This window comes from Chionomys nivalis, chromosome 18 (assembly GCF_950005125.1).
Source record: "Chionomys nivalis chromosome 18, mChiNiv1.1, whole genome shotgun sequence".
Lineage (NCBI taxonomy): Eukaryota > Metazoa > Chordata > Mammalia > Rodentia > Cricetidae > Chionomys > Chionomys nivalis.
The window spans coordinates 60,255,164-60,281,551 of record NC_080103.1 but is presented as its reverse complement, the minus strand read 5'-3'; the positions used below and the strand labels follow the sequence as shown (position 1 = coordinate 60,281,551).

The 26,388-nt window shown below is 42.7% G+C and overlaps 1 protein-coding gene across 2 annotated transcripts in view; it reads right to left on the bottom strand.

Moving 5' to 3' along the window:
• Slc44a5 (solute carrier family 44 member 5) overlaps positions 1-26,388 on the bottom strand; it is a 241,959-nt gene that overhangs the window by 29,012 nt on the left and 186,559 nt on the right. For both annotated transcript variants that reach the window (XM_057794114.1, XM_057794115.1), the window contains exons 3-5: positions 25,873-25,946; positions 11,693-11,777; positions 1,480-1,564 (exon numbers count right to left, since the gene is read on the bottom strand). In XM_057794114.1, coding sequence (XP_057650097.1) covers positions 1,480-1,564; positions 11,693-11,777; positions 25,873-25,946 — 244 coding nt within the window. The remainder of the gene's footprint in view (positions 1-1,479; positions 1,565-11,692; positions 11,778-25,872; positions 25,947-26,388) is intronic.

The window sequence follows — 26,388 nt, the reverse complement described above, 5'->3', positions numbered from 1 at the left end:
CCTGTGGTCCCAGAGCTTGAGGACAAATGCTAGAAGGTCGCTGGTAGCCTTTGGCTAGTCAGCCTAGCTGAATCAATGGTTCATTGAGAAATCCTGTCTCAAAAACTAAGGTTGAGAGAAATAGAGGACTCTTGGAGTCAGCCTCTGGTCTCATGCTAACACACATGCACATGTGTGCACACGTGACCTCACTAAAAAGACAACAATTATAGAAAGATTTGCATCTTGGTGGTTGATCCATGGAGCCATCTGGAAGAAGAGTACTCAACTTGGAGAAGAAAGGGAAGATGCAGCGGCAGGAGCCTGCCTGCATCCTTCAAAGAAAGCAGACCGCCGAGGGCGGTGCTTAGGCGAGCTTTGTTTCACCACGCCCTGTCTGGGCTTATTTATTTATTTAACCTTACAGATCTTTCTGCTTAGAGGGGGATGTGGGAACATCTTCTAAAGTGGCACAGGCTACAAAGCTCAGGGAAGCTAGCCGAACCTCTTGATATGCAGAGAAAGGAAGCACCTACAACCAGGGAAGCAGGTAACTGGCCAGGAGCTCAGTCAGCGACAGTTCCAGCCTATATGACAGGAATGGCCAGAAACTCCAGCTACAACCACCCTCCATACACAGATCCCATCATCAGACGACCTGGGAGAGGAGCCTCCAATCTCAAGACTTTTTATTTCTATACTTGTTTCTATTATATTCTTAGTATTTTATGTCATTAAAGTGTTTGTGTTTATTCCTCTTCTTACATTTATGTGACTTTACTTACACATTTTCTCTAATTCATAATTGTGCATTTATCTCTCGCCATTCTCTATCACATGACTTTCCTCTTCTTATTATATTATATTTAACTTTGATTTCCCCTTCTCTCCTTCCTCATCACCTTCCTCTATTTCATTCATTTGCTATTATCTTAGTTGATTTTAACATTATGTCTTTTCGCCAATATTTTTAAGCAGTTTTCCTCTCTATGCACATTGGTGGTATAGTAGTAGCTGTCACTTGGTTTAATTAGAGTTCTGTATCTGGTTTGGCTTTGCTGTCATGGCTTGTTTCCTCCTCTCTGAATATGATGGCAGATCCAGGCTTCTAGGGAAGGCAGCTTACTTAGACGGCCCCAACAGCAAGATGCACATCCCAACAGATGCACAGATCAAAGCGTAAAAACACAAGAATCATGAAAAAGCAAGGTAATATGGCTTTTTCCAAACATTTACAACTCCTCCATAAATGAATTCAAAGATGCAGAAATGACTGGACCAGCAGACAAGCTTCTGCTGTGGTCACTTATAAGAGCGAATGGCTTCCATCGCTCCAGCAACCCTGAAAGGACTCTTCTCTGCCTGAGCTTCGACTGCATGAGCATGAGCATGACATCAGGCTACCTTTGTCTACCTCACAGACAGACTCAGCATGGAAATCCTCAAGTCGCCTGAGTGTTAGAGATGTTAACACCACCATGAAGGCAGCCTTTGCCTTACCTGTGTAGTAGGGCACTGGAGCCTGAACATCACAGAGGAGCTGGTACACCTGAACAGGTTAAAGTAAAACAAAACGGTCTTGTTCCTGTCAAAAAAGAAAACACAAACAGTGTCTATCGGTGGGAAGGCTCTATAGCAATCAAACCACAGGTGCTTTGAATGCATCGTCTTTAAAAACTGACTTCATCTTCATGTAGGTACAGCATCTTCTCAAACCACCTTCACATTGCCTGACAATCAATGCACTGTTTTGTAATTATTAAAAGTTGAAATACATTGTCCACCAGCAAGAAAGCATTTATCACGAGGCAGAAGATCATGTTATCATTGGGAATGATGTTGACACACATGTTTAATGGAAGGGGAAATTAATATGCCTATTTTAGAAAGAAACTTACTTTAAAGACCATTAAAATATGATTTTGACTATGTGGGAATAAGAATTAAATTATATGCAAAAAGAAATGATAACATCTAAAATTTGGGAATATATTCCTTCATTCAATTTTTGTATTTATAGATTTCTTTATCATAAGAATGTATTACGTTGGTGATGTAAAAAAAGCAATAATTGCATTTTCTATTACAAACTGCACTAAGTGGCAGTCATACACATTCAATGGAATATTATCCTGTCATCTGAGATTCTCTTTGAATTTCAATGATCCTATTAGGGAGATGAAGACAATACCAGTTCTGTTCACTTCATGGTGGCATAGAAGGACCTAAGATGATGCTGGACTCAAACGGTTGTTCAACTCTGGCATATTTGGGGGTCCTGATGGTGGTCGTCAGAGGGAGGGGACTCTGGACAGGTGTGGGGGTCCTGATGGTGGTTATTATATTAGCAGCTCTCGCCTGTGGCTCTGACAAATACAAAAGCAATGTAGGAAGGCAGTTTGTCTGATTCAGGCACACGTCTCATTAGAGCGAAGAGTCATAGCAAGATCGTGAGACAACCGTTCACACCGCATCCATGGTCAGGAAACAGGGAGCTGCAAGCTGATGATCAAGATTGACCATTGTAATACTCAAGACAAAATTCATGGCCAAATAAACATTTTCTTGGAATCCTGTGGGTGGAGTCTCTCTCTCTCTCGCTTTATGTAGAGACAAATTAAAATGTGGTGTGATCATAGACTATTATTAAAATGCAAAATTTGATTTTATATTAGGAACGTGGTAGAATCGAAAGGACAACAGGCTGGCAGTGAATAAAGACTATGCAGTCACAACAAAATCAAAGTCATTCATTGCTTCCAAATTCTGTATCAGATACAACAGGACATTCTGGGTTCTGAAGTTACAGAGCCGAGTGTAAAAGATGACTAAACCACGTAAGGAAAAGAGCTGATACAGCAACTGCAAAGTGGGAAAGAAAGGAAAACAGAGAAGGGTGTGTGGGGATGGGATCTTCTTTCACAGGGGATCCCAGACACTGTCAAGTCAGAACGAGAAGCAGAGGGAATTATCACTGTGCTGCTCCAAGGGGCTAGAAGGAGACCGAAGCTCAGACATGGGGTGTGGCTAAAAAGAGGAACGAAATCCGTTTTCCACAGCGGGTTACCAGTGGAAATCACCTGAACTAACAGAACCACATCAAATGGTACTTTTTAAAACCTGCTAGAACTGAGCCTGAGACCCGAAGGAGGGTCTCCACAGAATACGACTGTGGGCAAGGAGGGCCAAGAGCCAGGCCGGGGCCTTTCCTTTGGTTATAGGTTCTTCCTTACCATTTAATTTCCTTCCAAATGCATATAGTATTTTAAAGCAAATTTTGAAAATTAAGCCAATAGGACGTTGGGGTTGGTCATATATTCAAACAGATCTGTGGGACTTGTCATGTAGTGAACGATTCTGTGGCTGTTTTCATTCCTGGTCTCAAGGGAGGTGGATATCTGGGCTCAGTCTCTGACTCAGTCTCCTGAAGCATGTGTTGAAAGCCCACCAATCATCATGAGCCGAAGTTCTTGTAGCAGCCAGAAGGTGGCGGTGTAATCAACCAAATTCACACCTTTCAGTGGAAAATACTGAAGATCAGGCCTTCAAACCATAGCTCGGGAGCAACTTTTGTGCTAAGAGGCAAAGGAAGTCACCCAGAGAGGCAAAGCACATGTGTCCTCTGGAGTCAGGGTTTCATCTGGTATTTCAGGAACCCGTCGGTGTTTCTCCCTCAGTTCTTTCGGCTGGGCATAGGCAAAACCCAAAAGGCCTGATTCTTCTCCATCCCAGGTACGATGCCCTCGCCAAACGTAGGCTCTGCGCCCAGTTATGAGGAATCTCTGCTCCATATGAGAACTCAAGGATAGCTGCAAGGCCATCGTGACCCAAATACAGCCACTCAGTGCTCACACTGACCTGAGCGTGGCTCTGGCTTGGCTTTCCTCGCCAGAGATGTGTCCACTGCATCCTGGCACACAAGTGTGCACGTTTATCTAGTGCCTGACTTTATGTAATACGTTTTGCACACACGTGAGCACACACACGCGCACACACCCACACGCACACACAGAGGCCAGAGGTCAACCAGAGATGTCATTCCTCAGGCATTGCCCACATTTTTATTGAAAGACAGAGTTCTTAACTGGCCTGGAGTTCACCAAGTAGGCTCGCCTGGCTGGCAGGTGAACCCAGGGATCTGCCTGCCCCTGATGGCCTAGTACTGGGGTCACAGGCTAGGGCCACCACACCCAGTTTTTCAAACGTGGGTTGAAGGGGCTGAGCTCAGGTCCACACGCTTGGGCAGCAGACCCTTCTCTAAGCCAGCCCCCCAATTCCTTCTGTGGAAGGCTGAGGACAACTTACAGGCATGAGTTTTCTCCTCCCTCCACGTGGGTTCCAGGGATTGAACTCTGGAGGCCAGGCGTGGCAGCAAGTGCGCGCCTTTACCCACCAAAGCCATCTCTCTGGTCCACCTTGACTTCTTGAGTTGACGCCATATCAGGCACATTTCCCTATCAAAAACACACCTATGTACAGTAGTGTTACAGATGGATGGTATCTCACTATTTATCATAGAGCCCATGTCATCAGTCTCTGGGCAGGCAAGGAGATGTTTACATTCTGTTCTGACTACCGCACTGCCTACCGTTGCTCGTTTAGTTTCATTGTGACTGTTTCGGCTGTGACAGGAGACTGTGACTCTCTCTGAAAGTTCTTTCACAGGCCATGCCTCATAGGCTCTGTCCCAGCCGGTGACACTATTGGGAAGAGTTTGACCCTTTCAGAGGTGGGTCCTACTGGGAGGAAGTTAGATCCTTGAGGGTGAGCCTCTAGTGGGGAGATAGATGGGGCCTCTGCCTGCTTTTCATTTTTCCGATTTTTGGCTCTTATGAGATGATCCATACCTCATCTGCCATAGGCTTCCACCTTAGTGTACCATGAAGCCACCAAGCGATGCAAAAGTCCAGGACCAAAAGAGCATGAACCATGAACCAGAGCGAAGTTTTCTTCTTTTAACTTGTTTATGTGTTTTCTCAGAGCAATGGAAAGCTAACACGGCTCACAAAGTTTCAAAAGATTCAAATTTCATTCAGTCAGTTTCTAGGCAGAAAACTGCTGAGTCACAAGAGAGTAAGTGTTGGTAAGTATTTGATAAAACCTTGCAAATACCACCACCTAGCACCCTGCCAGCAGACAATGGGGTGCTAACCTCTCACCCCACCAAACACCAGCAGCGGACAATGGGGTGCTAACCTCTCACTACACCAAATACCGGACATTTTAACCTTTTTGGTTATTTGACAATCTCACAGGCAAAAATAATTTTTAAATTCGCAGTTTCCTTTTCAACTTTGACAACAGGTTTCCTATTGCCCTCGGGCATCGTAGGATTTTATTTCCTGCTTGTGACCTTCCTCTTGTTTTTAGCGGATATCAACATTTGTGTTTCAACTGTGATAGACTGTGCACACGTGTGTGCACTCATACTCATGGGAGCCAGAGAATGGCTTTGTGGAGTTGGGTTCTCCTTCCACCTTCACGTGGATTTCTGGGGTCAGACCCAGGTCATCAGGTTGCACATTAGCTCCCTCAGCGCTGAGCACCTTGCACATACGTGGCTGAACATCCTTTCCCTCGTAGTTTCTGTGTTCAGATTGTAAAGCCAGCGGTCCATTTGTTGAAAGGGAAAGTGTTTGCTGTCCCTGGATGGCCACTTAGCTTTAATTTTGTTTACGATGATTTTGGTGGTTTCCTTTTTTGTTGTTGTTGTTGTCGTCGGTTTTTAAATTTGATACAGGGTCTCTCCATGTAGTCCTGGCTGTCCTGGAACTCATTATGTAGATCAGCCTGGCCTCGAACTCAGAGACCTGCCTGTCTCCGCCTCCCGTGTGCTGGGGTGACAGGGATGAGCCACAGCATCTGGCCCTTTTGGTGGTTTACTTTCAATGAGACAAAATTCTTCAAAGTTTCTGATATGTTTTCGGTTTTACTATTCTGTTTAGAAGACGTTATTTGGCCCATAGTTTTATTTAGTTTTTATTGTTTCTCTCATAGCTTTATATTTTAAACACTTGACTGCTCTCCTAATATTACAAAACAATCAGTGTTTACTTCTTAAAGAGATCACAGTAAAATAGCATAATACAGAAGACTCAGTATTCCCAACCAAGCCCTTTCTGCCTTACAAGTAATGGCTAGAGATTTCACAATTTCAGAATCTTTGGTCATTAATTTCTCGTTGGGCATAGTGATGTTCCTTTTCCTTTCAATGTTTTCAAAAATTCTTCACCATCTAAAGACTTAGTTCCGAATCTATCTTCTGGGATTTACACAAGCTTTTCACTTCCAAAATTCTTTCTGAATTATCTAAGTCATTTTTATTCATAGGATCCTTTTGATCAATTTTCTTGCTTTTTCTCCCCACTTAGCATTTTTGACTTGACTTCTTTTTTGGGTTTTTCCCCTCCTTTTTATCTGCTTTACTTTGTTTTGGTTCACCTCTTTGCTTTCTTCCTCAGACAGACCAGAATCAGAGTCAGAAAGGTTTCAAGTCTCCCATGCTGCTGTGGTGGGTAGGGCGCCCTCGGCTACCAACAGCACAGGCATTTTAAACTTCTTGTCAGTTTTGACTTTTCCGTCCTGTTCTGCATTTCCCCGGGTCCTCTGAAGCCCGCCTGAACTGCAGGCATTCACTATTTCTTGTCTGGATGACGTCTCTAAAGTCTTACTGAAGAATACCCAGAGAAAGCAAACAAAATTCCAAGGAGAGCCCATCAGAGAGCCACATAGCTCCTCCCTTCTCTTCAGATCCCGGTCTAAGCTCCTAGCCCACGGTTTTATAAGTACGTCCCTGGCCAGGGTTGCTTTCTGATTTTTATCTCATCTGTATATAAAACCTTCCCTGATTCTGAATTCTTTTAGGTGTGAATTATTATACACATTTAGTTTTACTTCCATGAATAGAGTTTCATTCAGTTCAGTGCCACTCACTGAATACTGCATCTTCCAGGTACTGACTTGAAATTCTATCTCTGTCACATTAAAAACCTGGTTTTGTTCCAAATCCAGCAGCCCAGGCCTGTGACCCCAGCTACCCCAGAGGCATAGGAAGGAAGACTGCAAGTTTATTGCCTTGGTTTCAGAGAGAGTTCAAGGTCACCATAGGCAACTTAGTGAGACTCAGTCCCAAAACAGATAGAGGATTAAGTAGGGCCAGACATATGACTCAGGCAGAGCACTTGTCTCCATGTGTACAGCCCTAGATTCCATCACCAATCCTGGGAAAAATGTGTTTACAATTGATTTATTTGTACCTAGTTTATTACCAGTCTATACTCTAGAATAATGTGATTACTCTAATGAATTTACTCTAACCTTTTTCTGAGATATATTTTTATTCAATTACACTTATAAATATTTGATTTTAAAGATTTGTTTATTTTATCTTATGTTTTTCTTGCATGTCTGTATACACACTGCGTGTACTGCCTAGTGCCCATGGAGGCCAGAAGAGGGCATCTAATTCCCTGGGACTGGAGACCATTCCTGAGATCTCTCTGTAAGACAAGTAACCACTCTTAACTGCTGAATGTCTTTCTAGCCCCTTAAGTTAAAAAAAAAAAAATAACCTTTATTTCTATTTCATGTGTGTGGGTGTCTTGCCTACATGTAGAGCTGGGCATCATGAGCATGCAGTACCAGTAGACGCCAGAAGAGGGCATCAAATCCCCAGGGGCTGGAGCTAAAGATGATTGTGTGCCTCCTTAAGGGTGCTAGGAATTGAACCTGGATCCTCTGGAAGAGCAGCCCGTGTTCTTAACTCCTGTGCCACCTCTCCAGCCTCTTACCAACAAATTTCATATTGAGTAAAGTTTGATTTTCTATTAGTATTTCCACTTACCATTTAATCTATAAGCATAATTTAAAATAACTTTTTGTTTTTTAATTGGTATACATTTATTATAATAAAATAATTAAAACATCAATTCCAGGGGTTCTGTCTTATTCAGGATTATTATTGCTGTGATAAAGCACTATGATTAAAGCAATTGGTAGGGCAAAGGGTTTATTCAGCTTTTGTTTCCCAGCACTGTTCATCATCAAAGAAGGTCAAGACAGGAACTAAGCAGGAGCTTGGAGACAGGAGCTGATGCAGAGGCCATGGAGGGCGCTGCTTACTGACTTGCTCCCCATGGCTTGCTCAGTCTGCTTTCTTATAGACCCCAGGACCACCAGCCCAGGGATGGGTCCATAATGGGCTGGGCTCTCCCAGCCAATCAGTAATTAAGAAAATGCCATATAGGCTTGCCTACAGCTGGGCCGTATTGAAGGCATTTTCTTAACAGAGGCTTTCTCCTCTCTGATGACTTTAGCATGTGCAAGTTGGCATAAAACTAGCTAGTACAGGAATCAAATGCCCTCTTCTGACATCATAGGTACCCATAGATACATGCTCGCACACACACAGACACACACACACACACAATACACTTTTAAAAGTTACTGGAAGACTTAAATGCAATGATATAGGCTTAAGGTTCAGAAAGAAAAAGGTATGCAAATTTATTTATAGAATAATAACTTTTGTAAAAAAAATGAAACATAAATCCTGTTTTCCAACAAAATCTTTTTAAATAATTGAATTTGCAGTTGGAAAAAAATGTTTGGCTCCTGTTTCATCCTACTCATACAAAAATTAAGTTCCAACCAGTTTGGAAATTTAAATACATAAAAGGCAATTATGACAAGCACCACAGAGCACAGGCAAACGGGAATCTCGGGACTGTAACACAGAGGCAACTGAAAGGAAAAATGGGCAGAGCAGTTCCGTCCTGAGCGCTTTCTGCAACGGGTCGCTTAGACCTGAGCTGCCTCTCACAGGTGAGCAGAGCAGTTAGACCTGAGCTGCCTCTCACAGATGAGCAGAGCCGTTAGACCTGAGCTGTTGAGGTGGTTGAGGTCTGTTCCATTTCAAATCTATTTTTATAGGACACTGTATTTGAATGACCAATCTGGTAGACAAGGGTCACCTCTGGAGAGTCTTCATATACTGCAATTTGCACCTGTTTGTCTGACATAAGTGGGTCATGGGCTTAGGCCAGGACGACTTCTTACAGAGATCCTTCTAAAAACAGCCCGTTTCAAAGGAACTGAGGATTTACAGCATCTATGCTTGCTTTCTCTCTCTCTCTCTCTCTCTCTCTCTCTCTCTCTCTCTCTCTCTCTCTCTTTCCTTCCTTCTTCTTTCCTTCTTCCTTTCTTCCTTCTTTAACCACCTGCTTCTTTTTTTGTCCTCCCACAATGTAAAAAGTCTCAGATTTTTCGTTTAGGTTTCTAAGATTAAATTTCAGTCCAGGTGTCTGCTACATAGAGGCCTTCTGTAGGGGACACTTTCTCCAAATCTGCCTTGCTATCATTAAAAGTTCCCCCTCCCTTCTCCAAACTCTTGTTTCCCCACTGTCTACAGCCATTCTACCCCATGGATTCCTCTGCTCTTTACCGCAGGCCTGTCTTTAAATCTGCATATCTCTTAGTATAACTCATTCTCAGTTCTGGGCGGCACCACAGAGTCATGGCAGAAACGTTTGAGACTGTATTTTTGTTGGTGGAGCCCCTGTTGTTAACTGGCCTTTTGCTTCTCCATAATTATCCACAGAAACTCAACTGGTGGCAAAGCGTGAGAAGATCTAGCACCAAGCCCATTAGAGAAGAAAGAAACAAATGGATCACGAGAAAGGGGTAAAAGTTTTCTGGAAATGTGAGACGTGGCTTTTGTCTGTCTGTTTGATTTTAGGTAAATAGAAAACTTGCTTCCCAAAAAAACCCAGGATAGCCAAACAATCCTGTACAATAAAAGAACTTCTGGAGGCATCACGATCTCTGACTTCAAACTCTACTACAGAGCTACAGTACTGAAAACAGCCTGGTATAGGCAAAAAAAAATAAAAAAATAAAAAAAATAAAAAAAAAACAGACAGGAGGGCAAAGGAACCAAATGAAAGACCCAAATATCAATCCACACAACTACAAATACCTGGTTTTTGACAAAGAAGCAAAAAATATCAAATGAAAAAAAGGAAGTATATTTAGCAAATGGTGCTGGCATAACTGGATATCAACATGTAGAAGAATGAAAATAGACCCATATCTATCACCATGCACAAAACTCAAGTCCAAGTGAATCTAAGACCTCAACATAAAGCCAGCTACATTGAACCTCATAGAAGAGAAAGTAGAAAGTACACTTGAACGCATTGGCACAGGAGACCACTTCCTAAATATAACCCCAGTAGTGCAAACACTGAGAGAAACAATTAATAAATGGGACCTCTTGAAACTGAAAAGCTTCTGTAAAGCAAAGGACACAGTCAACAAGACAAAACAGCTGCCTATAGAATAGGAAAAGGTCTTTACCAACCCCACATCAGACAGAGGTCTGATCACCAAAATATAGAAAGAATTCAAGAAATTGGTCATCAAAAGAACAAATAGTCTAATAAAGAAGTGGAGTATAGACCTAAACAGAGAACTCTCAACAGAGGAATCTAAAATGGCTGAAAGACACTTAAGGAAATGCTCAACATCCTTAGTCATCAGAGAAATGCAATCAAAACAACTCTGAGATTCCATCTTACACCTGTAAGAATGGCCAAGATCAAAAACACTGATGATAACTTATGCTAGAGAGGTTGTGGGGAAAAGGGAACATTCCTGCATTGCTGGTGGAAGTGCAAGCTGGTACAACCCCTTCGGATGTCAGTGTGGCGATTTCTCAGAAAATTAGAAAACAACCTTCTTCAAGACCCAGTAATACCACTTTTGGGTATATATCCAAAGGATGCTCAATCGTGCCACAAGGACATGTGCTCAACCACGTTCATAGCAGCATTGTTTGTCATAGGCAGAACTTGGAAATAACCTAAAAGCCCCTCGACCAAAGAATGGATAAGAAAAATGTGGTACATTTACACAATGGAGTACTACACAGCAGAAAAAAATAACGACATCTTGACATTTTCAGGCAAATGGGTGAAACTAGAAAACGCAGATCCAGGAAGATAATTATCATATATACTCACTCATAAGTGGTTTTTAAACATAAAGCAAGGAAAACCAGCCTACAAATCACAGTCCCAGAGAACCTAGACAACAATGAGAACCCTAAGAGAGACATACATGGATCTAATCTACTTGGGAAGTAGATAAAGACAAGATCTCCTGAGTAAATGGGGAGCATGGAGACCATGGGAGAGGGTTGAAGGGGAGGGGAGAGGAGGGAGGGGAGCATAGAAGAATGTAGAGCTCAATAAAAATGAATAAAAAAAAAAAAACTTGCTTCCAAGCAGAGACACTTCTGCTTTGATTGACATTGCGCAGAAAGAGCACTGACGATCTGGGGGCACGTCAAAAGGCAGAATGGTTGTCTGAAAACACGATGGTAAACATGGCCAAAGAGTGGCATGTGATGTAGGCAGGTCACCAGCTGCTCAGGACAGCCACACAACAGCCCAACTCAAAGGGTGTGATCCAAATATGGCCGCTAACAAACCCCTGGGCCCATCCTTGCTTTTGAATTTTATTTTCACTGATAAGAGTGGAGAGACAGAGAATGAAATCTCCAAACCACTTAGGGCTGCTTGTAAGAGAGGAGACAGCAGAAGCCGCCTCCTCGAGTCTCAGCCTTGCTCAGGGATCTGCGGGATTGATGCTGATGTGTTTAGGGTCCTGTTTTAGACAGTAAAGCCACCCAAAGCACAGGGGCCATACTCACTCATTGGGGGTTCCCTTCTGGCCACAAAAGTGTCCCTGGCTGTCTGTAGGATAGGCCACTCTCCTGGGGTCACCGTGTGTCCAAGCTGCAGGAACAAAAAGGACAAAGTCTCCATCAGCAACATCTGGCTGAAGGCAGTCTGATTTGAGAGATTAGAATTGCCACGGCAACGCTCACCTCTTCCCCCTCAGTCATAGAACATTATTGATTTTCTTCAAAGAGTAATTTCTTAATGAAAAGTAAAATAAAATATGGATGAATTGGTCTGAAAGCGCGTTTTTCTTCTCTCCAGATTCATCTGGGCTGCAGCCAAAACATGAGGTAATGCACTTAGAAAATGACAGTTATTAAAATGAGGAGAGAGGGCACAGACAAAGCCCTCTTGGAAAAGAAGATGCCTTTTCTAAAGCTCCAGCACAAATGACTTCATGCCAGAGCTGATAGATTGACTCCAGGCAGCATGATGTAATGCTTTGGGGGGTATACAGAAGAGAGAAACACCGAAGAATTCAGCAGAGTGAACCGACCAGCTCTCTGATTTCACAGGAACTCAAAAAGCAAACAAGGACATGGCAGAGGCACCTGGCAGGAAAGGTCTGACAGGCATTTGTCCGGTAATCTCAGCTTAAAGCAAAGACCATGCATCCCTGACTTCAGTACAAGCCATGGTTTCTGTGGAGATGCTGGGCTCTGCTTCATGCAAACTCATCACCCCTTTCTGTTTGTTTTTGTGTGGGTGATAAACTTGGCCTGACATCTCAGCAACAAACCTCCAGAAAGTAACATCCACCACTAAACTAGGTAATAACTGTTAGCTTTAACTGTTCATCTACCTTCTCAAAGTTTGAACAACGCCATTGTTAAACATCTAGACTGCAGCTGAAAACACATCCTGGTCCTTTGCTTCTGATAACATTGTTCCATCATCTCCTTCCCCACACTTATTGGAGCTGACAGTTTGCCTTATAATTCGATCACCCTTATGCATGTGACTGGTGTGACGATAAAAAAAAAAAATCAGTTTTCCAAATGAAGATTGTAGTAAGGAAGAGGATTTTTTTTCTCAGTACTTTTCTCATTTCTTCTGGTTAGTGTCTAAGTACCAGGGAGGCTTCCTTTGTCTATTTCTCTCTAATGTCACAGAGGCCAAATCAGCTTCATCTAGGAATACCGTCTTGTGAGATCTGAGTAGCCACCATGTCTTCCTGTCCTTGTTTTCCAAAATAAAGAAAGAGCTATAAACAGTGTGCAAATGACATCCAAGTGTTCGGCGCTCAGTTAGACCCTTATTACAATGTTCCTGTGCCTTAATTTGCCACACACTGGCTAAGCGATCCAATTTTATCCAACTCTATTCTTTTAGCTTTATCCTAAAATGTTTTACCCTGTTTCTCTAAATAATTATTAGCTGAGAATTGGGCATCAGACTCCTTTTTATACGGTTTTTCTTTGCTCCTGAGGATTTCATGAGTACACACACTGCAATGTATCTGCTGCCACCCATCTCCCCAACCCCAACTCTCCCCATATCGCCTCAACATATTTCCCTCCCAACTTTATGTCTTCTTGCTCAATGGCCACAAAGTCCAGTCAGTGTTGCTCATGTGTGCACAGATGTGCAGCCATTCAGAGGAACATGGGCAGCCAGTGCCACATCCTCAAGATGATGATGCTCCCTTCTCTTGTAACTGTTGATGGCCAAAGGCTCCTCAGTAAGAAGCAGGGACTGGAGAGTGTTCACCATATTTAGATATCTGTTTCTTATTGTCTATAACCCAGATCAAATTATCCACGTATTTTAAATCCCCACTTTCTAATTAGCTGCTAAAGCACAGAAGCAGTGGTATAAAGTGCCTAGGACACTGAGCCTGAAGAAGACAATGGAAGTGGAAGGTCTGGTAGGGGCTCGGGACCCGCTGTGGGTGCAGTCATGCTAGCTCTTTCTTTAATTTCTCAAAAATCAAAATCTGAACCCAGACTTTGATGCTTGTGCTTTGTTTGGAGTGGGGTGGGCAGCACCCAGAAGCTTCCACAGGTGCCATGGGCTGGACCCAGGACAGATTAAGGGCCATAAAGGAGACAGTAATAAGCAGGCCACAGCAATAGACAGCTGTGGTCGTCTGAGAACTTCCGCGATCCCCTGGTGGTGCTTGTGGGGAGCCATTGCACATTTGCCCCCGTAACTGTGAACGCATGCTGATGGGTTGAGGGGACCTGGGGTCTCCCATCAGTAGCATTGATTTCTTTCCCCTTTTACATTATCGATCAACTAATTAAAGACTCCGCTAAGGGACCCCTGTGTGTTGTGGGTCAGTGTCAGCTCTGGGACGGACATGCCAGGGTTCTTAAAGAGAATGGGGGGCGGGTGAAGTTTACAGAGGGCTCAGTGAAGAAGCAGGACGTGAGGCAGACTTTGGGAAGTGATTAGGATTTGAACCTGGAGTTGGGTGTGGACAGGAACAACTGGAAGAACCGGAAGAACCGTGTCATAACGGAATCTCCCTGTGGTATCTGCCTGGCATCGGTCAGAGACTCTCGGCTACACCTGGGGCCTCACATGCCCCGTGCATCTCACAGTAACCCTAAGAGGTTGCCATCCTTTTAATCTAAGGTTTGTATAAGAGTTTACTTCTCTGTTATCATGACCTCTGAGCACATTCAGGATTAATAAGGCACAGAGAAGATAATTCAGAGTATTTTGAAAGTCTGTTATTTGAAATTCTTTTCAGAATATATATAGAATTAGTGACCACCACATACAAATGTTACTTTTTTGACTCTATTTAGAGATCTTCAAAATCAGACAGCCAGAAAAGCTTTAACAGACGGAAGCTGTCATTCCCTAAATTATCCCTTCTACTTTGGTTATTCAAGAAAATACCCCCAAGAAAGACAACAAAGACAGGCATAGTTGCATTTTTGTAGGCAGATAAAATCCAGTAGCAATACTGGTTCCCCTTTGTTCTATGTGTATTTGGCTGCCTAATGACCACATAGTGACCTTACAGTAACCATGAGTGCACAAGGTACACCACCAAAGAGAATAACAGTTACAGAGGACATTAAGGCTTATCAGGTGTGCTCAATAGAGGAGACTCTTGGATAATCTGGCTGGGACCCATTCCTTGCAGAGTTATAGAAGATAATGCACTATTGACTTTAAAGATTAAGGAGAGTCTTGAGTCCTTGTGGTAAAAAAGCAAAGATTTTTTTCCTTGTACCTCAAGAAGAATCCATTGGCCAAAACTTTGACTTTACCCTTGAGACCTGTATCAGATTACTGACCTATGGGACTGTGAGATGAAAAACACATGTTACTTAAGCCACTGAAGATAGAAAAATTTGTTGCATCAGCATAAGGAAACCAAATGCTGATCATATCGAAAGGGGCATAGTAATAAAATTCCTGCATAAAATAATCCTAGTGTTTTACCTAGTTCTCACATAGGATTCATGTAAACAAAAATTATTGTCATATAAAGTTATAGCCTGTCAGAAAATTAAATATGCTTTAAATATTATATAAGTTTTGTAATGTAGAAAAACTTTCAAAGAAAATTGTACTTTTTTAATTAATCTATTTAGTGTCAAGCTAAGCCTTATATAAACTTCCCTTGAAGGGTCTCACTTACAGAAAACAAAACAAACATTAAGGCTTCTTAAACATAGGTGTTTTGCTTAATGTTTTTAAATTTTAGGCTTTTGTAAACCTCTCTCATGTATCCCTGATCCTGTATATGTATCTTGCTTTGGTAATAAGAGAAATTTTTATATGAAAAAAAAAAAGAGTTTACTTCTCAAAATCATACACCTTTTACGTGATATAACCAGAGTTTATGATTAGGGCTGTTGCTTTGGTTTTATCCACCACACTACAGTGGCAAGGAAGCTAAATAGATGAAACAAACAGAAAATACTTCCATAATAAAAAAGTTTAGATGCATTAAATATTAAAAACTAATTCCTTATTAAATATTAAATAATGAAAGGTTTGCGTAGATTAATCAATGCTGTCTTCTGATAAGAATAAATTAGGAACAAGCTTGCTTTAGTTTCTTTCCTTTTGCCGTGATAAATATACCATGATAAAAGACAACCTAAGGGAGAAAGGGCTTATTGCAGCTCACAGGTCCATGTTATCACTGCAGGGAAGTCAAGGCAGGAACTTAAAACAGCTGGCCACATAGCATCCATAATTCAACAGGGGTTTGTCGCAGTAATGGGCAGGCTAACTCACACACCCAGAGACAGGAGAAGCAGGTAAAGATGAAGTTGTCTAGGAAGGAGCTCCCTTCTCCACCTCCTGGTGCTGCCCTGGGGCCATGTTTAAGGAGCATCTTCTACCTTTCCCACTCTGCTCCGGTGAGGAGGCCTGGCCACAGACAGTGTGTGTTGAGCTGGAAGTGCTCCAGGCTGCCAGAAAGAAGAGAAAAGGAGACACGCAGCAACAGAAGCCATGTCTGACGCTGTTCAGGAAGTCAGGGGTATTCACATTTTACTTCGAGTAAGTTTTCTACACGTGGGATTTCCAGAACAGGCTGTTTGGTGTAGAAGTCACCCGTCTACTAAGAACTAAATGGGTTATTAGAACAGACACAGGGTACAAGTGTGAAATGCATGACTTGTTTTGTTTTATATTTTGAGACAGGATCAAATGTATGTCCAGCTAGAATTCAGATATGGTCATCTGATTCTGAACTTCTGTTTCTCCATCTCCACCTCCAGAGCGCTAGGATTACAGGTGTGCACAACCATGCCTAGTTCACGTGGTGTTGGGGTTTTATGCATACTAGGTAAGCATATCTTAAACACAGTATGGACAAAATCATAGACTCTCTCCATATTTTTATACTGGCTACATTTGAAATGATACTTAAATTCATTATTAACTCACTGAAATAAATTCACTCGTTTTTTTAAAAAGTACTCTCAATGTGGAAAACAAGAGATTATAGTGTCAATTAAGATGTCATCTCTCTGTCAGATCTGGTCTGGAAAATATCCTCACAAATGCGGGCTCCTTGTACAAGGTGATGAACAGCATTGTTACACTGTTGTTCTGACGAATAAGTCACCCAAAAACCTGTGGTACCCAACACGTCATTGTTAGAACAAATACTTTACATGTCCCTTTCAAAATCTAGCAATAATGCTCACTAATAAAATAACACTTTTCTTTTTGAAATGTAAACATATAGTTAATGGCTGCTGGAGAAGGGGAAGCAGTTTCCTTTAAGGGTGTGGCCGGCAGTGTGCCCACTGTGTTCCAGCAGACAGTTTCTCCTTGGAGCTATTTCTTAAAAAAATGGACATGAAGAGGCCTGAGTCAGAGAAGAGGTAAAGGGAAGAGTCGGGATGAATATGATAAATATATATACATATATTGCTTTTTTTGATAGGGTTTCTCTGTGTAACAACCCTAGCTGTCCTGGAACTAGCTTTTGTAGACCAGGCTGGTTTCGAACTCACAGAGATCCTCCTGACTCTGCCTCCCAAGTGCTGAGATTAAAGATGTGTGCCACCACTGCCCAACGGCATGCTATATTTTTAAAGTATACATAATGCCCCTACTTAATATAAATGAGAAATAAGAACTAATTCAAAATTAAATAATATGTGTGTTGTCGTGCAGAAACTGAGGCTCAAGTAGGAGACAGAGTGAGGAGGTCGGCTGTGACATCTACAGTTGGAATTTCTCCTTCATGGAGGGGCCTAGTCCCTCACAATTTGAATGTGAACTGGACTTGGGACTTGCTTTTCAGAAACAGAATGTGAAGTTCCATTGGCCTTGGTGGCTTTTAAGAGTAGAAGCAGAGAAGGAGTGGATGGAGGGGGCACAGAGGGAAGATGGGGGAAGAGAGATTGGGAGAAGAGGAAGGAAGGGAAACAGCAGTTGGGTTATAAAGCAAACAAACACACACACACACACACACACACACATATATATATATATATACACATATATATTCTATCTATATATCTATATATATAGAGAGATATATATTAAAAGAGTAGGACACATGACTGATAAAAAAGTCAATGAAATGATTCCTAATGATTCCTGCTCTACTGGTAGGTCTGAGCTGAGCATAATCATCATCAGAGAGGCTTCATCCAGCAGCGGATGGAAACAGATGCAGAAATCCACAGCCAAACATTAGGCAGAGCTCGGGAAATCCAGGGAGAAGAAGGATTTTAGGAGCCAGAGGGGTCAAGAACACCACAAGAACAAGGCCCAAAGAAATCAACTAACCTGGGCTCCTAGGGGCTCACAGAGACTGAAGTAACAGTCAGGGAACCTGAATGGGTCTGACCAAGGTCCTATATGTTATGGTTGTGTAGTTGATGTTCTTGTGGGACTCTTAACAGTGGGAGTGGGGCTGTTTCTGATGCTTTTGCTTGCTTTGGGGATCATTTTCCTCCTTTTGGGTTGCCTCTCCCAGCCTTGATATGAGGGTTTGTGCCTAGTCTTATTGTAACTTGTTATGCCATGTTTTGTTGATAACCCTGGGAGGCCTGCCCTTTTCTGAAGGGAAACAGAGGGGTAGGTAGATCTAAGAGGTGGGGTGGGAGGGGCTGGGAGGAGAGGAGGGATGGAAAACCCTGGTTGGGATGTAATATAGAAAGAATAATAACAATGATGAAGAGTAGGTCTCCTCTGTTATCTGTTTCTGCTCTCTAGCCCTAGGGGACGATGCCCAACACTCAGTCCCACAGAAAAGCCCACGGGAGGGAGGCCAATGCCTGTAGTTCCACACTTGGGATTGAAGTCACTCTGGGCTCTGCGGTGAGTTCAGGTCTACCTAGCATAGTAGCCACCATAAGGGGAAGGTGTGAGAGACGTTAGAATAGTGTCATGGAGTTCCAGCCTGCCCTCTGCTTCATTACATGCCTCCAGTAATTAAGTCGTTAGACCCTAGTGGGTAAGCGTGTAAACTGCCTGGGTTATGACGTTTGCAGAGCAATTTATATACACTTGAATCAATCATATTATTCCCTTCATTAGCCCACTGTTTTAGAAATAACGTGTGTGTGTGTGTGTGTGTGTGTGTGTGTGTATTTGTTTGGGGGAGTACATAACAGAGCTGGAAGTCAACCTCCATTGTCCTTCCTCAGGTACTGTCCACCGTGTTTTTGAGACAGGGCCTCTTTCACCGGGAACTCACCAATTCTGCTAGGTTGACTGTCCTGTGAGCTCCACAGATCCATCTGCCCAGCTTCCCCAGAGCTGGGGTTCAGATGTGCATCCCCAGGCCCAGTGTTTTAAGTGGGTTCTGGGGGATGAGATTCAGGTCCTCATGTTTATGTGGCAGGTACCCAACTGCCACGTGCCTAGAAAGAACTTAAAAAGATTGCTTCAGCTGACTCCGATGTATACATGAATAGTGTGTGTGTGCGTGCGTGCGTGTGTGTGTGTGTGGGGGGGAAGGATGAGGAATTGTACACTTGCACAGTCTGTTGAAGGTAGTTCATGGAGGATGGCCAAAGGTTGGCAGGGACAAGTGAAAGCCTTATTTGGGCAAAAGACCTTATCACTCATCTCAGGAAAATATTCATCCCCGAATATCTGGGAGAGCAGCGCCACTACCTAACATCCTCTCATCTTCAGGGTTTTCAGAGCAAGCTCCGGTTGTGCTTTTGGGGCAAGTTGAAAAGTGGCAGCCATTATAAAGTCCTTTAGAAGTCAAGGAGAAAATATCAGACCCCACTGCTCACATTGTCCCTGAAGAATGAACTGCAGATCTGTTTGGGGGCAGGGAAGGCAACTGTGAAGCCCTGGCTGCACGGGATGCTGGCTCCCAGGTCGTTAGCGTGTGCCCCTTAAAGGCACCGCTTAGCTGTTCTAGTATGCGCAGAACAGGCATGCCACATCGCGCTTATGTCGTTTTAACACAAGCAATTTACAAATGCAATGAAGCAGATAATAGGGCACATGAAGTCGGATCTGAAGACCCATGTTGTTGGCAGGGCTGCTGCCGTAGACGGGCTTTGAGAAACAGTCCCGTCTCCAGTTGCCTAGGTGGAAAACATGGTTGTCATTTCACAGGTGGCCTCTTCCACCCAGTGGTGAGTTTAGGGCCGTGTCCTTGAGTGCAAGCCAGTCCCTCACATGCTAACAACACTTCAAGAAGTCTGGACAGCATGGGCGTGCACAAGCATGCACAGCAAAACCCAACAAAAGGCCAAAATCACTCAGGGCCACGGACAAGCTCAAATCTCAGCTGAAAACCAAACGTTTCCTTTTTACACCGAAGACTGCTGAAGCAGAAGTAGGAGTGTGGGATTTAGTTTATAAACATGTCTGTATTCATAAGGAAAGCAAAAGGACACACAATATTGACCCTTGTCATCCTGTTAACGGACAACGCATTTTTCAGAAATAAAAGTGTGGTCGAATCATTCTTGAAATAATTGAAATCAATTTTTAAAATGAGCTTTTAATTGAAGACATTAATTTACTTTTGGTAATAGTCTTAGCTATGACATGACAGGTAGGTTCGTTTTGGTATTAATGTAAGCAAACGGCAAGACGGGCCCCTGTGTTCACTTCCCTCTAACGATGAATATTTCAGTATATCTGCTCCTAAGAGAGAACCTCAGGATGCCTGTTGAGCGCAGGAGTGACTAGTGGTGAGGAGGTTGTGGAGAAAAGGGAGCCTCTTGAACCTTGTAGGTGGGAACATAATTATCTCAATTATTGTGGAAAATGGGTTCAAAACACTGAAATTAGAATCACCAGCCATCCCTTGTGGGGCATCTGTGAGGACAAATAAAGAGGTGTCTGCATCTCATGTTGACTTCCGTGTTCTTCACAGTATCCAAGACACAGACAAGCTAAAAATCTGTAAACAGGTGGATGGCTAAGGAAAGTGTGTGCGTGCACACACGGAATAAACCTGTGAGTTCCAGGTCAGCCTATTCTACAAGAGCTAGTTCCAGGACAGCTAGGACTGTGACACAGAGAAACCGTGTCTCAAAAAACTAAGAAAACAAAATCATGAAAAGGAAATCTGACTGTCTGTGGCAACAGGGATGAAGGCAGAGTCACGGAAAAGCAGCCACATTTCACTTGATTTCACTAACGTGTGAACTCTAACAAGAATCCAAGCAGAAAGCAGAGCAGCAGCTACCAGGAGTGAGGGGATGGGAATGGTGGGAAGACATAGATCAAGAGATATGAGTGTGAAATTAAACAGGAGATGACAGCAACAGCTGGTGCAGAAGGAGACATAATTCATAATCCCCTTCAGGTACAAGGTTTATCTGAATGAGACAACGTCAAGGCCTTGAGGTAGGAGGAAGCAGATAGAAACAATACAAAGCAAACGGGATGGAGCCTTAAAGGGAAGGAGAGAGAGAGGCTTCCCTTCAACGCCTGGAGGGGAGTTCATCAAGAGTGAGAGAAGCAGAGGAGGGAAAAGGGTAAAGGAAGAAGGAAAGAGAGGGGAGGGAGTACCATTATGAGAGGGAAGGGGAGGGGGAAATGCCATTATTGGGGGCAGGCAGAGGAACCTCTTCAGAGAGCAACCTTCATCTCTGACCCAAATTTCTGACCTGTCTCAGTGAGGAGTCTTGGAGAAATCTTTAGGTCAGGAAAAGCCTGGCTTTGTAGCCTTTCAGGGGTAGAGGGAAGAAGTCTCACACTGTAATTCAGTTCACATAGCACACATGGCAGAGGCATGAGAGCATGAGTCACAGAACAGACAGACAGCTGCAGGGAGCATGACTCGATTCCGGCTATGGGATCAGGACTAACAGTCTTCTAATGATAAATCTTTAGTTTCGATACGACTGACTCCTAGAGACCGAGCATACAGTGGGCTGTGTGCAATTGCATACGGGAAATTTTCCTCAAAGAGCACATCCTAAGTATTTTTGCCCCTCCCGAAAGGTAATTATGCCGAGGAATGGATGTTAATCAGCTTAACTATGATAATAATTATACAAGACATACTAACAGCAAAATGCCAGGCTGGGGCTGGGGCCATAGCTCAGTTGGAAGAATGCTTTTTGTGGCCTGTAAAGCTCTGGGTTCAATCTCCAGTTTAAAAAGCCTTCATGCTGTACATCTCAAATACCTATAATATTTTGTCAATTGTATATTTTCAAATCTAAAAATTTATGATGTTTAATTATACTTAACTTGAATAAAACAGCCCCTGCATTTGTCTACAGACAGAACCAAAAATCGTCGTAGAATTATCTTAATCCTGGAAAGGTCACATGAGTGACCTTGCTTAGGGATCAGGGCTTTCTCCATTCCTTGTACCCTTGATGGGAAAACTCAGAGATAAAAGGGAGAACCTGCCAAATTCCCTGTGACTTCACATCAGGACAGATCCACCTTCTCAGCCAGGTCTCCTGGCCAAAACAGACACAAATACCCCAAGGTAATGCCACAGAGACAATGCTACCCTTCAGGTCTTGCTAAGCAAGGCTCCTATTTCCTGATTCCAGGCTCTGTCTGATTCTCTACTGTTTTTCCTTCAGGCACACATTTCCTCATAATCTGAGGAGATGGAGATTTAGGGGAAAGTTTGCCTTTTACTTGGCATCTCTCAGATAGGAAGTCAGCATTCCAACAGGAATAATTAGCCCAGTTTGTCCAGTTCAGACTGCTGTCCAGACCCCCTCACCCCATCCTGGAAGCTTTTTCATTACTCTTGGGTTTCTCACAGCAGGAGGACAGAGTTCTGGGCTCGGCTGCATGAATGTCCCTATTAACTTCCCATCTTCTCAGCTAATAAGGGTAATTACTCCAGGAAAACATTAAAAACCCAGAACAGGCTTTGGGCTCCAGTCTGCGGTATTTCATAAGGAAATGTAACTGTGGAGTAACGCTTAGAGAGAGAAAGAAAATGAAAATTTGTTGAATGTTAAGATTGTTGAATGTCACAATTTTTATGTGTATAATGTTAGTCCAAGATTTGCAGAAAGCAATTTGCATAACAAGAATTTCTATCCTTTTTTCTAGTTAGTGCAGTAATTGAACAGCAACCACCTGTGAAGGAGCACAAAGAGAGTTTCTATCCTAAATGTTCACGTGATCATTCAGCGAGATTGGATTCCCTTCTAGCCAGACTCCACTCCATCCACTAGTCAAAGATTCTGTCAGCGGAGTGCTAAGTGCCTTGCTCATGCGCAGGCGTCACCTGTGCTCACACTCCACGTGGAGCAGAGAACAGGCTAGTGGGATTTTTTTGTTTTTTGTTTTCTTTAACTCTTACTCTTTGAAGACTCACATCACCCAGCTCCCAAATAAACACACAGAGACTTATTCTTTCTTAGGAATGCCCAGCGTAACTTGGCTAATTTCTAGCCAGCTTTTCTTAAACCATCCCATCTACCTTTTGCCTCTGGGCATTTGCCTTTCCTCTTACTGCATAGCTGGCTGTGTGACTGGGTGGCCGCCCCAAGCATCCTCCTCTCTTTCTCTTCCTGCTCCCCCCTTCTTTCTCCTCCTACTTATTCTCTCTGCCCAGCAGCCCCTCATTTCCCTCTTCTGCCTTGCTATTGTCCGTTCTGCTCTTTATTAGACCAACCAGGTGTTTTAGGCAGGCAAAGTAACACAGCTTTACAGAGTTAAACAAATACAAAACATCTTTGCATCATTAAAAAATATTCCATAGCATAAGCGAATGTAACACATCTTAAACTAATATTCCATTTCAGAACAAGGTCTGCCTGGTTGTTTTCTGGTGAGAAACAGAAATGGCTCCTCCATGGTGTGAAGGAATGAGAAATGCTCCCCATGGGCTCGGGTCTTTGTACGCTTGGTCCCCAAGATGACGATGCTATTTGGGAAGCTTAGGAAGTGCGCTATTGCTGGAAGAAGCAAATCCCTGGGGACGGCACTGAGAGTTAAGCCTCATGCCACTTCCGGTTTTCTCTCTCTGCTTAGGGTTCGCGCTAAGAGATGTGGGTGCCCAGCTTCCTGCTGCCAGGCCTCACTTCCACGGCGGACTCCCTTACCCTCTGGAATCACAAGCCAAAATAAATTCTTCTTCTCTCTTGAATGTAGTACTTTATAACAGCGACAGAAACATAACTAATAGGCATGGTGTCACTCACGGAGAGATCACAGATAAATGACCAACCCGTGAAGGTCCTGATCTAATGGAGATGACCAGGCCCCACAGCGCAAATATCATCATGGTGAAAACGACCTCTCACGGGAATGCATTCATTCTTCCGTGCTACAGCCATTTTTAACATTCTTAACATTGCCCCTGCCGACGGTACTCCTGCGGTCCTCTTCCAGCCTCCCATTGGATATAGCCAGGAGTTAAGTCAATATCTTGAACTCAAACCAGCAAAGCCAACTATAGCTGAGGGATAGAGTAAGTATGTGGATATTTAGAGAATTTCTTGAGTTTCTAGCAGTGGTATCAGGATTAATTTGGGAGAAATGCTGAATTAATTTGATATTGAATATTGACTTTGATTGAGAAAAACCTGTTCCCCAATTTCCTATATGAATCAAAATGTTTACAAATCAAATCTGGAGATCTTGAACAAAAAGGTGAAATTCTTGTCATGATCCTGCCATGGACAGAGGTGGCTGGGCGCTCCCCCACTGACCCTGCCAGAGGCAGCTGTGACTTTGACAATCCCTATAAGAACAGACACCTACCCTACAGAGAGACTCAACCAGTGTTGAGTTAGGCCTTATGTGGAAGGATTCCGCTCACAGCAGAAGCCCCTTGGGGAGTTCCTCTGTATACTCAAACTTTAATAACCAAAATTATGGGTTGCAACAGAAACAACATTGTAAATCATACTTAAAACAAATTTATTGCAATTGCAAAGAGCTAAATTATTTATGCACTGTCTAGTACTCTTGCCGGCACTGCAGACATGGTTGGGCATTGCAGTTCATCCCTCACAACTGGCCTGGAAATTCAGGGAGTGTTTCTATTCTTCCCAGATGAGCGAGCTGGTTAAGCAGTTACCTGTACCCCACAAAATATTATGAGACTCTAGACCTGCCTAGCTGCAAATTCTCCTCATCTTACACAACACATTTCAATTCTATGACAGTAGCAAAAATAACCAATATTTATGTAAACTAGGAAAAATGTGTCCTGAAGTTATAAAACATTTGATAATATTTAACCAAGAGATTGTATTCAATCCACAGTAATGCGTAGATATTATGAAGTTAAATATTTAATCAACCTAGAGGTTGTATTCAATCTACAGTAATGCTTAGATGTTACAAAGTTAAATATTTAAGAACAAGAGGGACATTCTTTGAGCCCTTATAAAGGCTTATTATTTATTTCTGTGTTAATGCTTGTTAAATTTTTCTTTTCCTGACCTAAATTTTATACAATTCTGTTTGTATGGTGATACAGAGATTAAGTTGGGGAGTTACTTTTAATTTCCCTTCTCAGGAAACCCTTACTAGAGGGTAAAAAGAAAAACAAAATATTTTACCGTGTTCTGTAACATGGTGCACGTTTCTCTCCATGTTAACCACAGGTCAATAATTATTGGTGCTAAGATCTGATGGAAATGGCTCTTACCCTTACAGAGGCAAATCAAATCTTCTTAAGTCAATTCCTGGAAGACAGGATTACATATCCTGGTGGAACTGTCTGCTGTACTGACTACAATTATAAAATCTTTTTACAGGAAAATACACAATGATTTTTTTGTTTTCTTTTTGTGCTATTTTCTTTAAAACAATCATATGTGTTTGTCTTATTTGTTTCTGTGTTCTAGAAAAATCTTTAACCTAACAGCAAACAAGAGTGCCTCTTTCTTGGTAGGTAAAGAGAACAGGGTTCAATTTAAAGACTGAATTAGCTGGTGAAATTAATAAGCATCGCCCTTATCCTGTCTAGCTTATGAATCAACACGTTTAAAAATTGCCCAACCAACCTAGCTACTAGTTCTTACAGCCAGCAGCAGCCCTGGTATAATTAGCTCTTCACTGGAATTTAAAAGGTAGAAATTACTAAAGAAGGAACTAGAAACCTGTCTTTTCTCTTTGCTGTCTTAGCTGCCACTTGGCCACTCTGCGCCGTGCCAATTTTGTCCTCTATCATCACCAAACAAGTCCAGAGATGACAGCGTCAATAACAAGAAGAAAACAACTCATGTTTAAAATGAGATACTGGCGTTGTTGATCCACTAACAAATGGTTAGTATTGTTTATACCTGTGGTTACTCACCCAGAAGTCCTAACAGAATGTAGCCCACAACAAACAGTATGAAGATCATACAGCACAGAACGTCCGTACAACTCCTGAAAACAAAAGGAACGGAGAATTAAATGGCATCCTGAGTGACTTCTTCACCATACAAAACATAGGGAAAGAAAGATAACAGCTATAAGCCACCTCCAGCAAACAGTCCTGAAAGGCAGGACGGGTGAATTTGTTCAGTCCGAGACTTAAGGTGGGGGAGTCAGATCACCATGACAAGAATGCGCTTCGAGCTCTAGGTGTTTATTCTCTCTTGGTTCATGTGGGAAACATTTCTAGGGATTAGCATATGCCAACATCAGGTAGACCTTTTCTTTCCATGTCTATGTATGTATTGCATATGCATACACATGTGTTTGTATGTATGTGGGAATGTTGTTTGTATCAGGAACTTCCTTGACCAATTTTCATCTAATCCACGAGGCAGAGCCCTGATTCAAACCTAGAGCTCCCTGACTTGACTAGTCATTGCCCAGCAGGCTC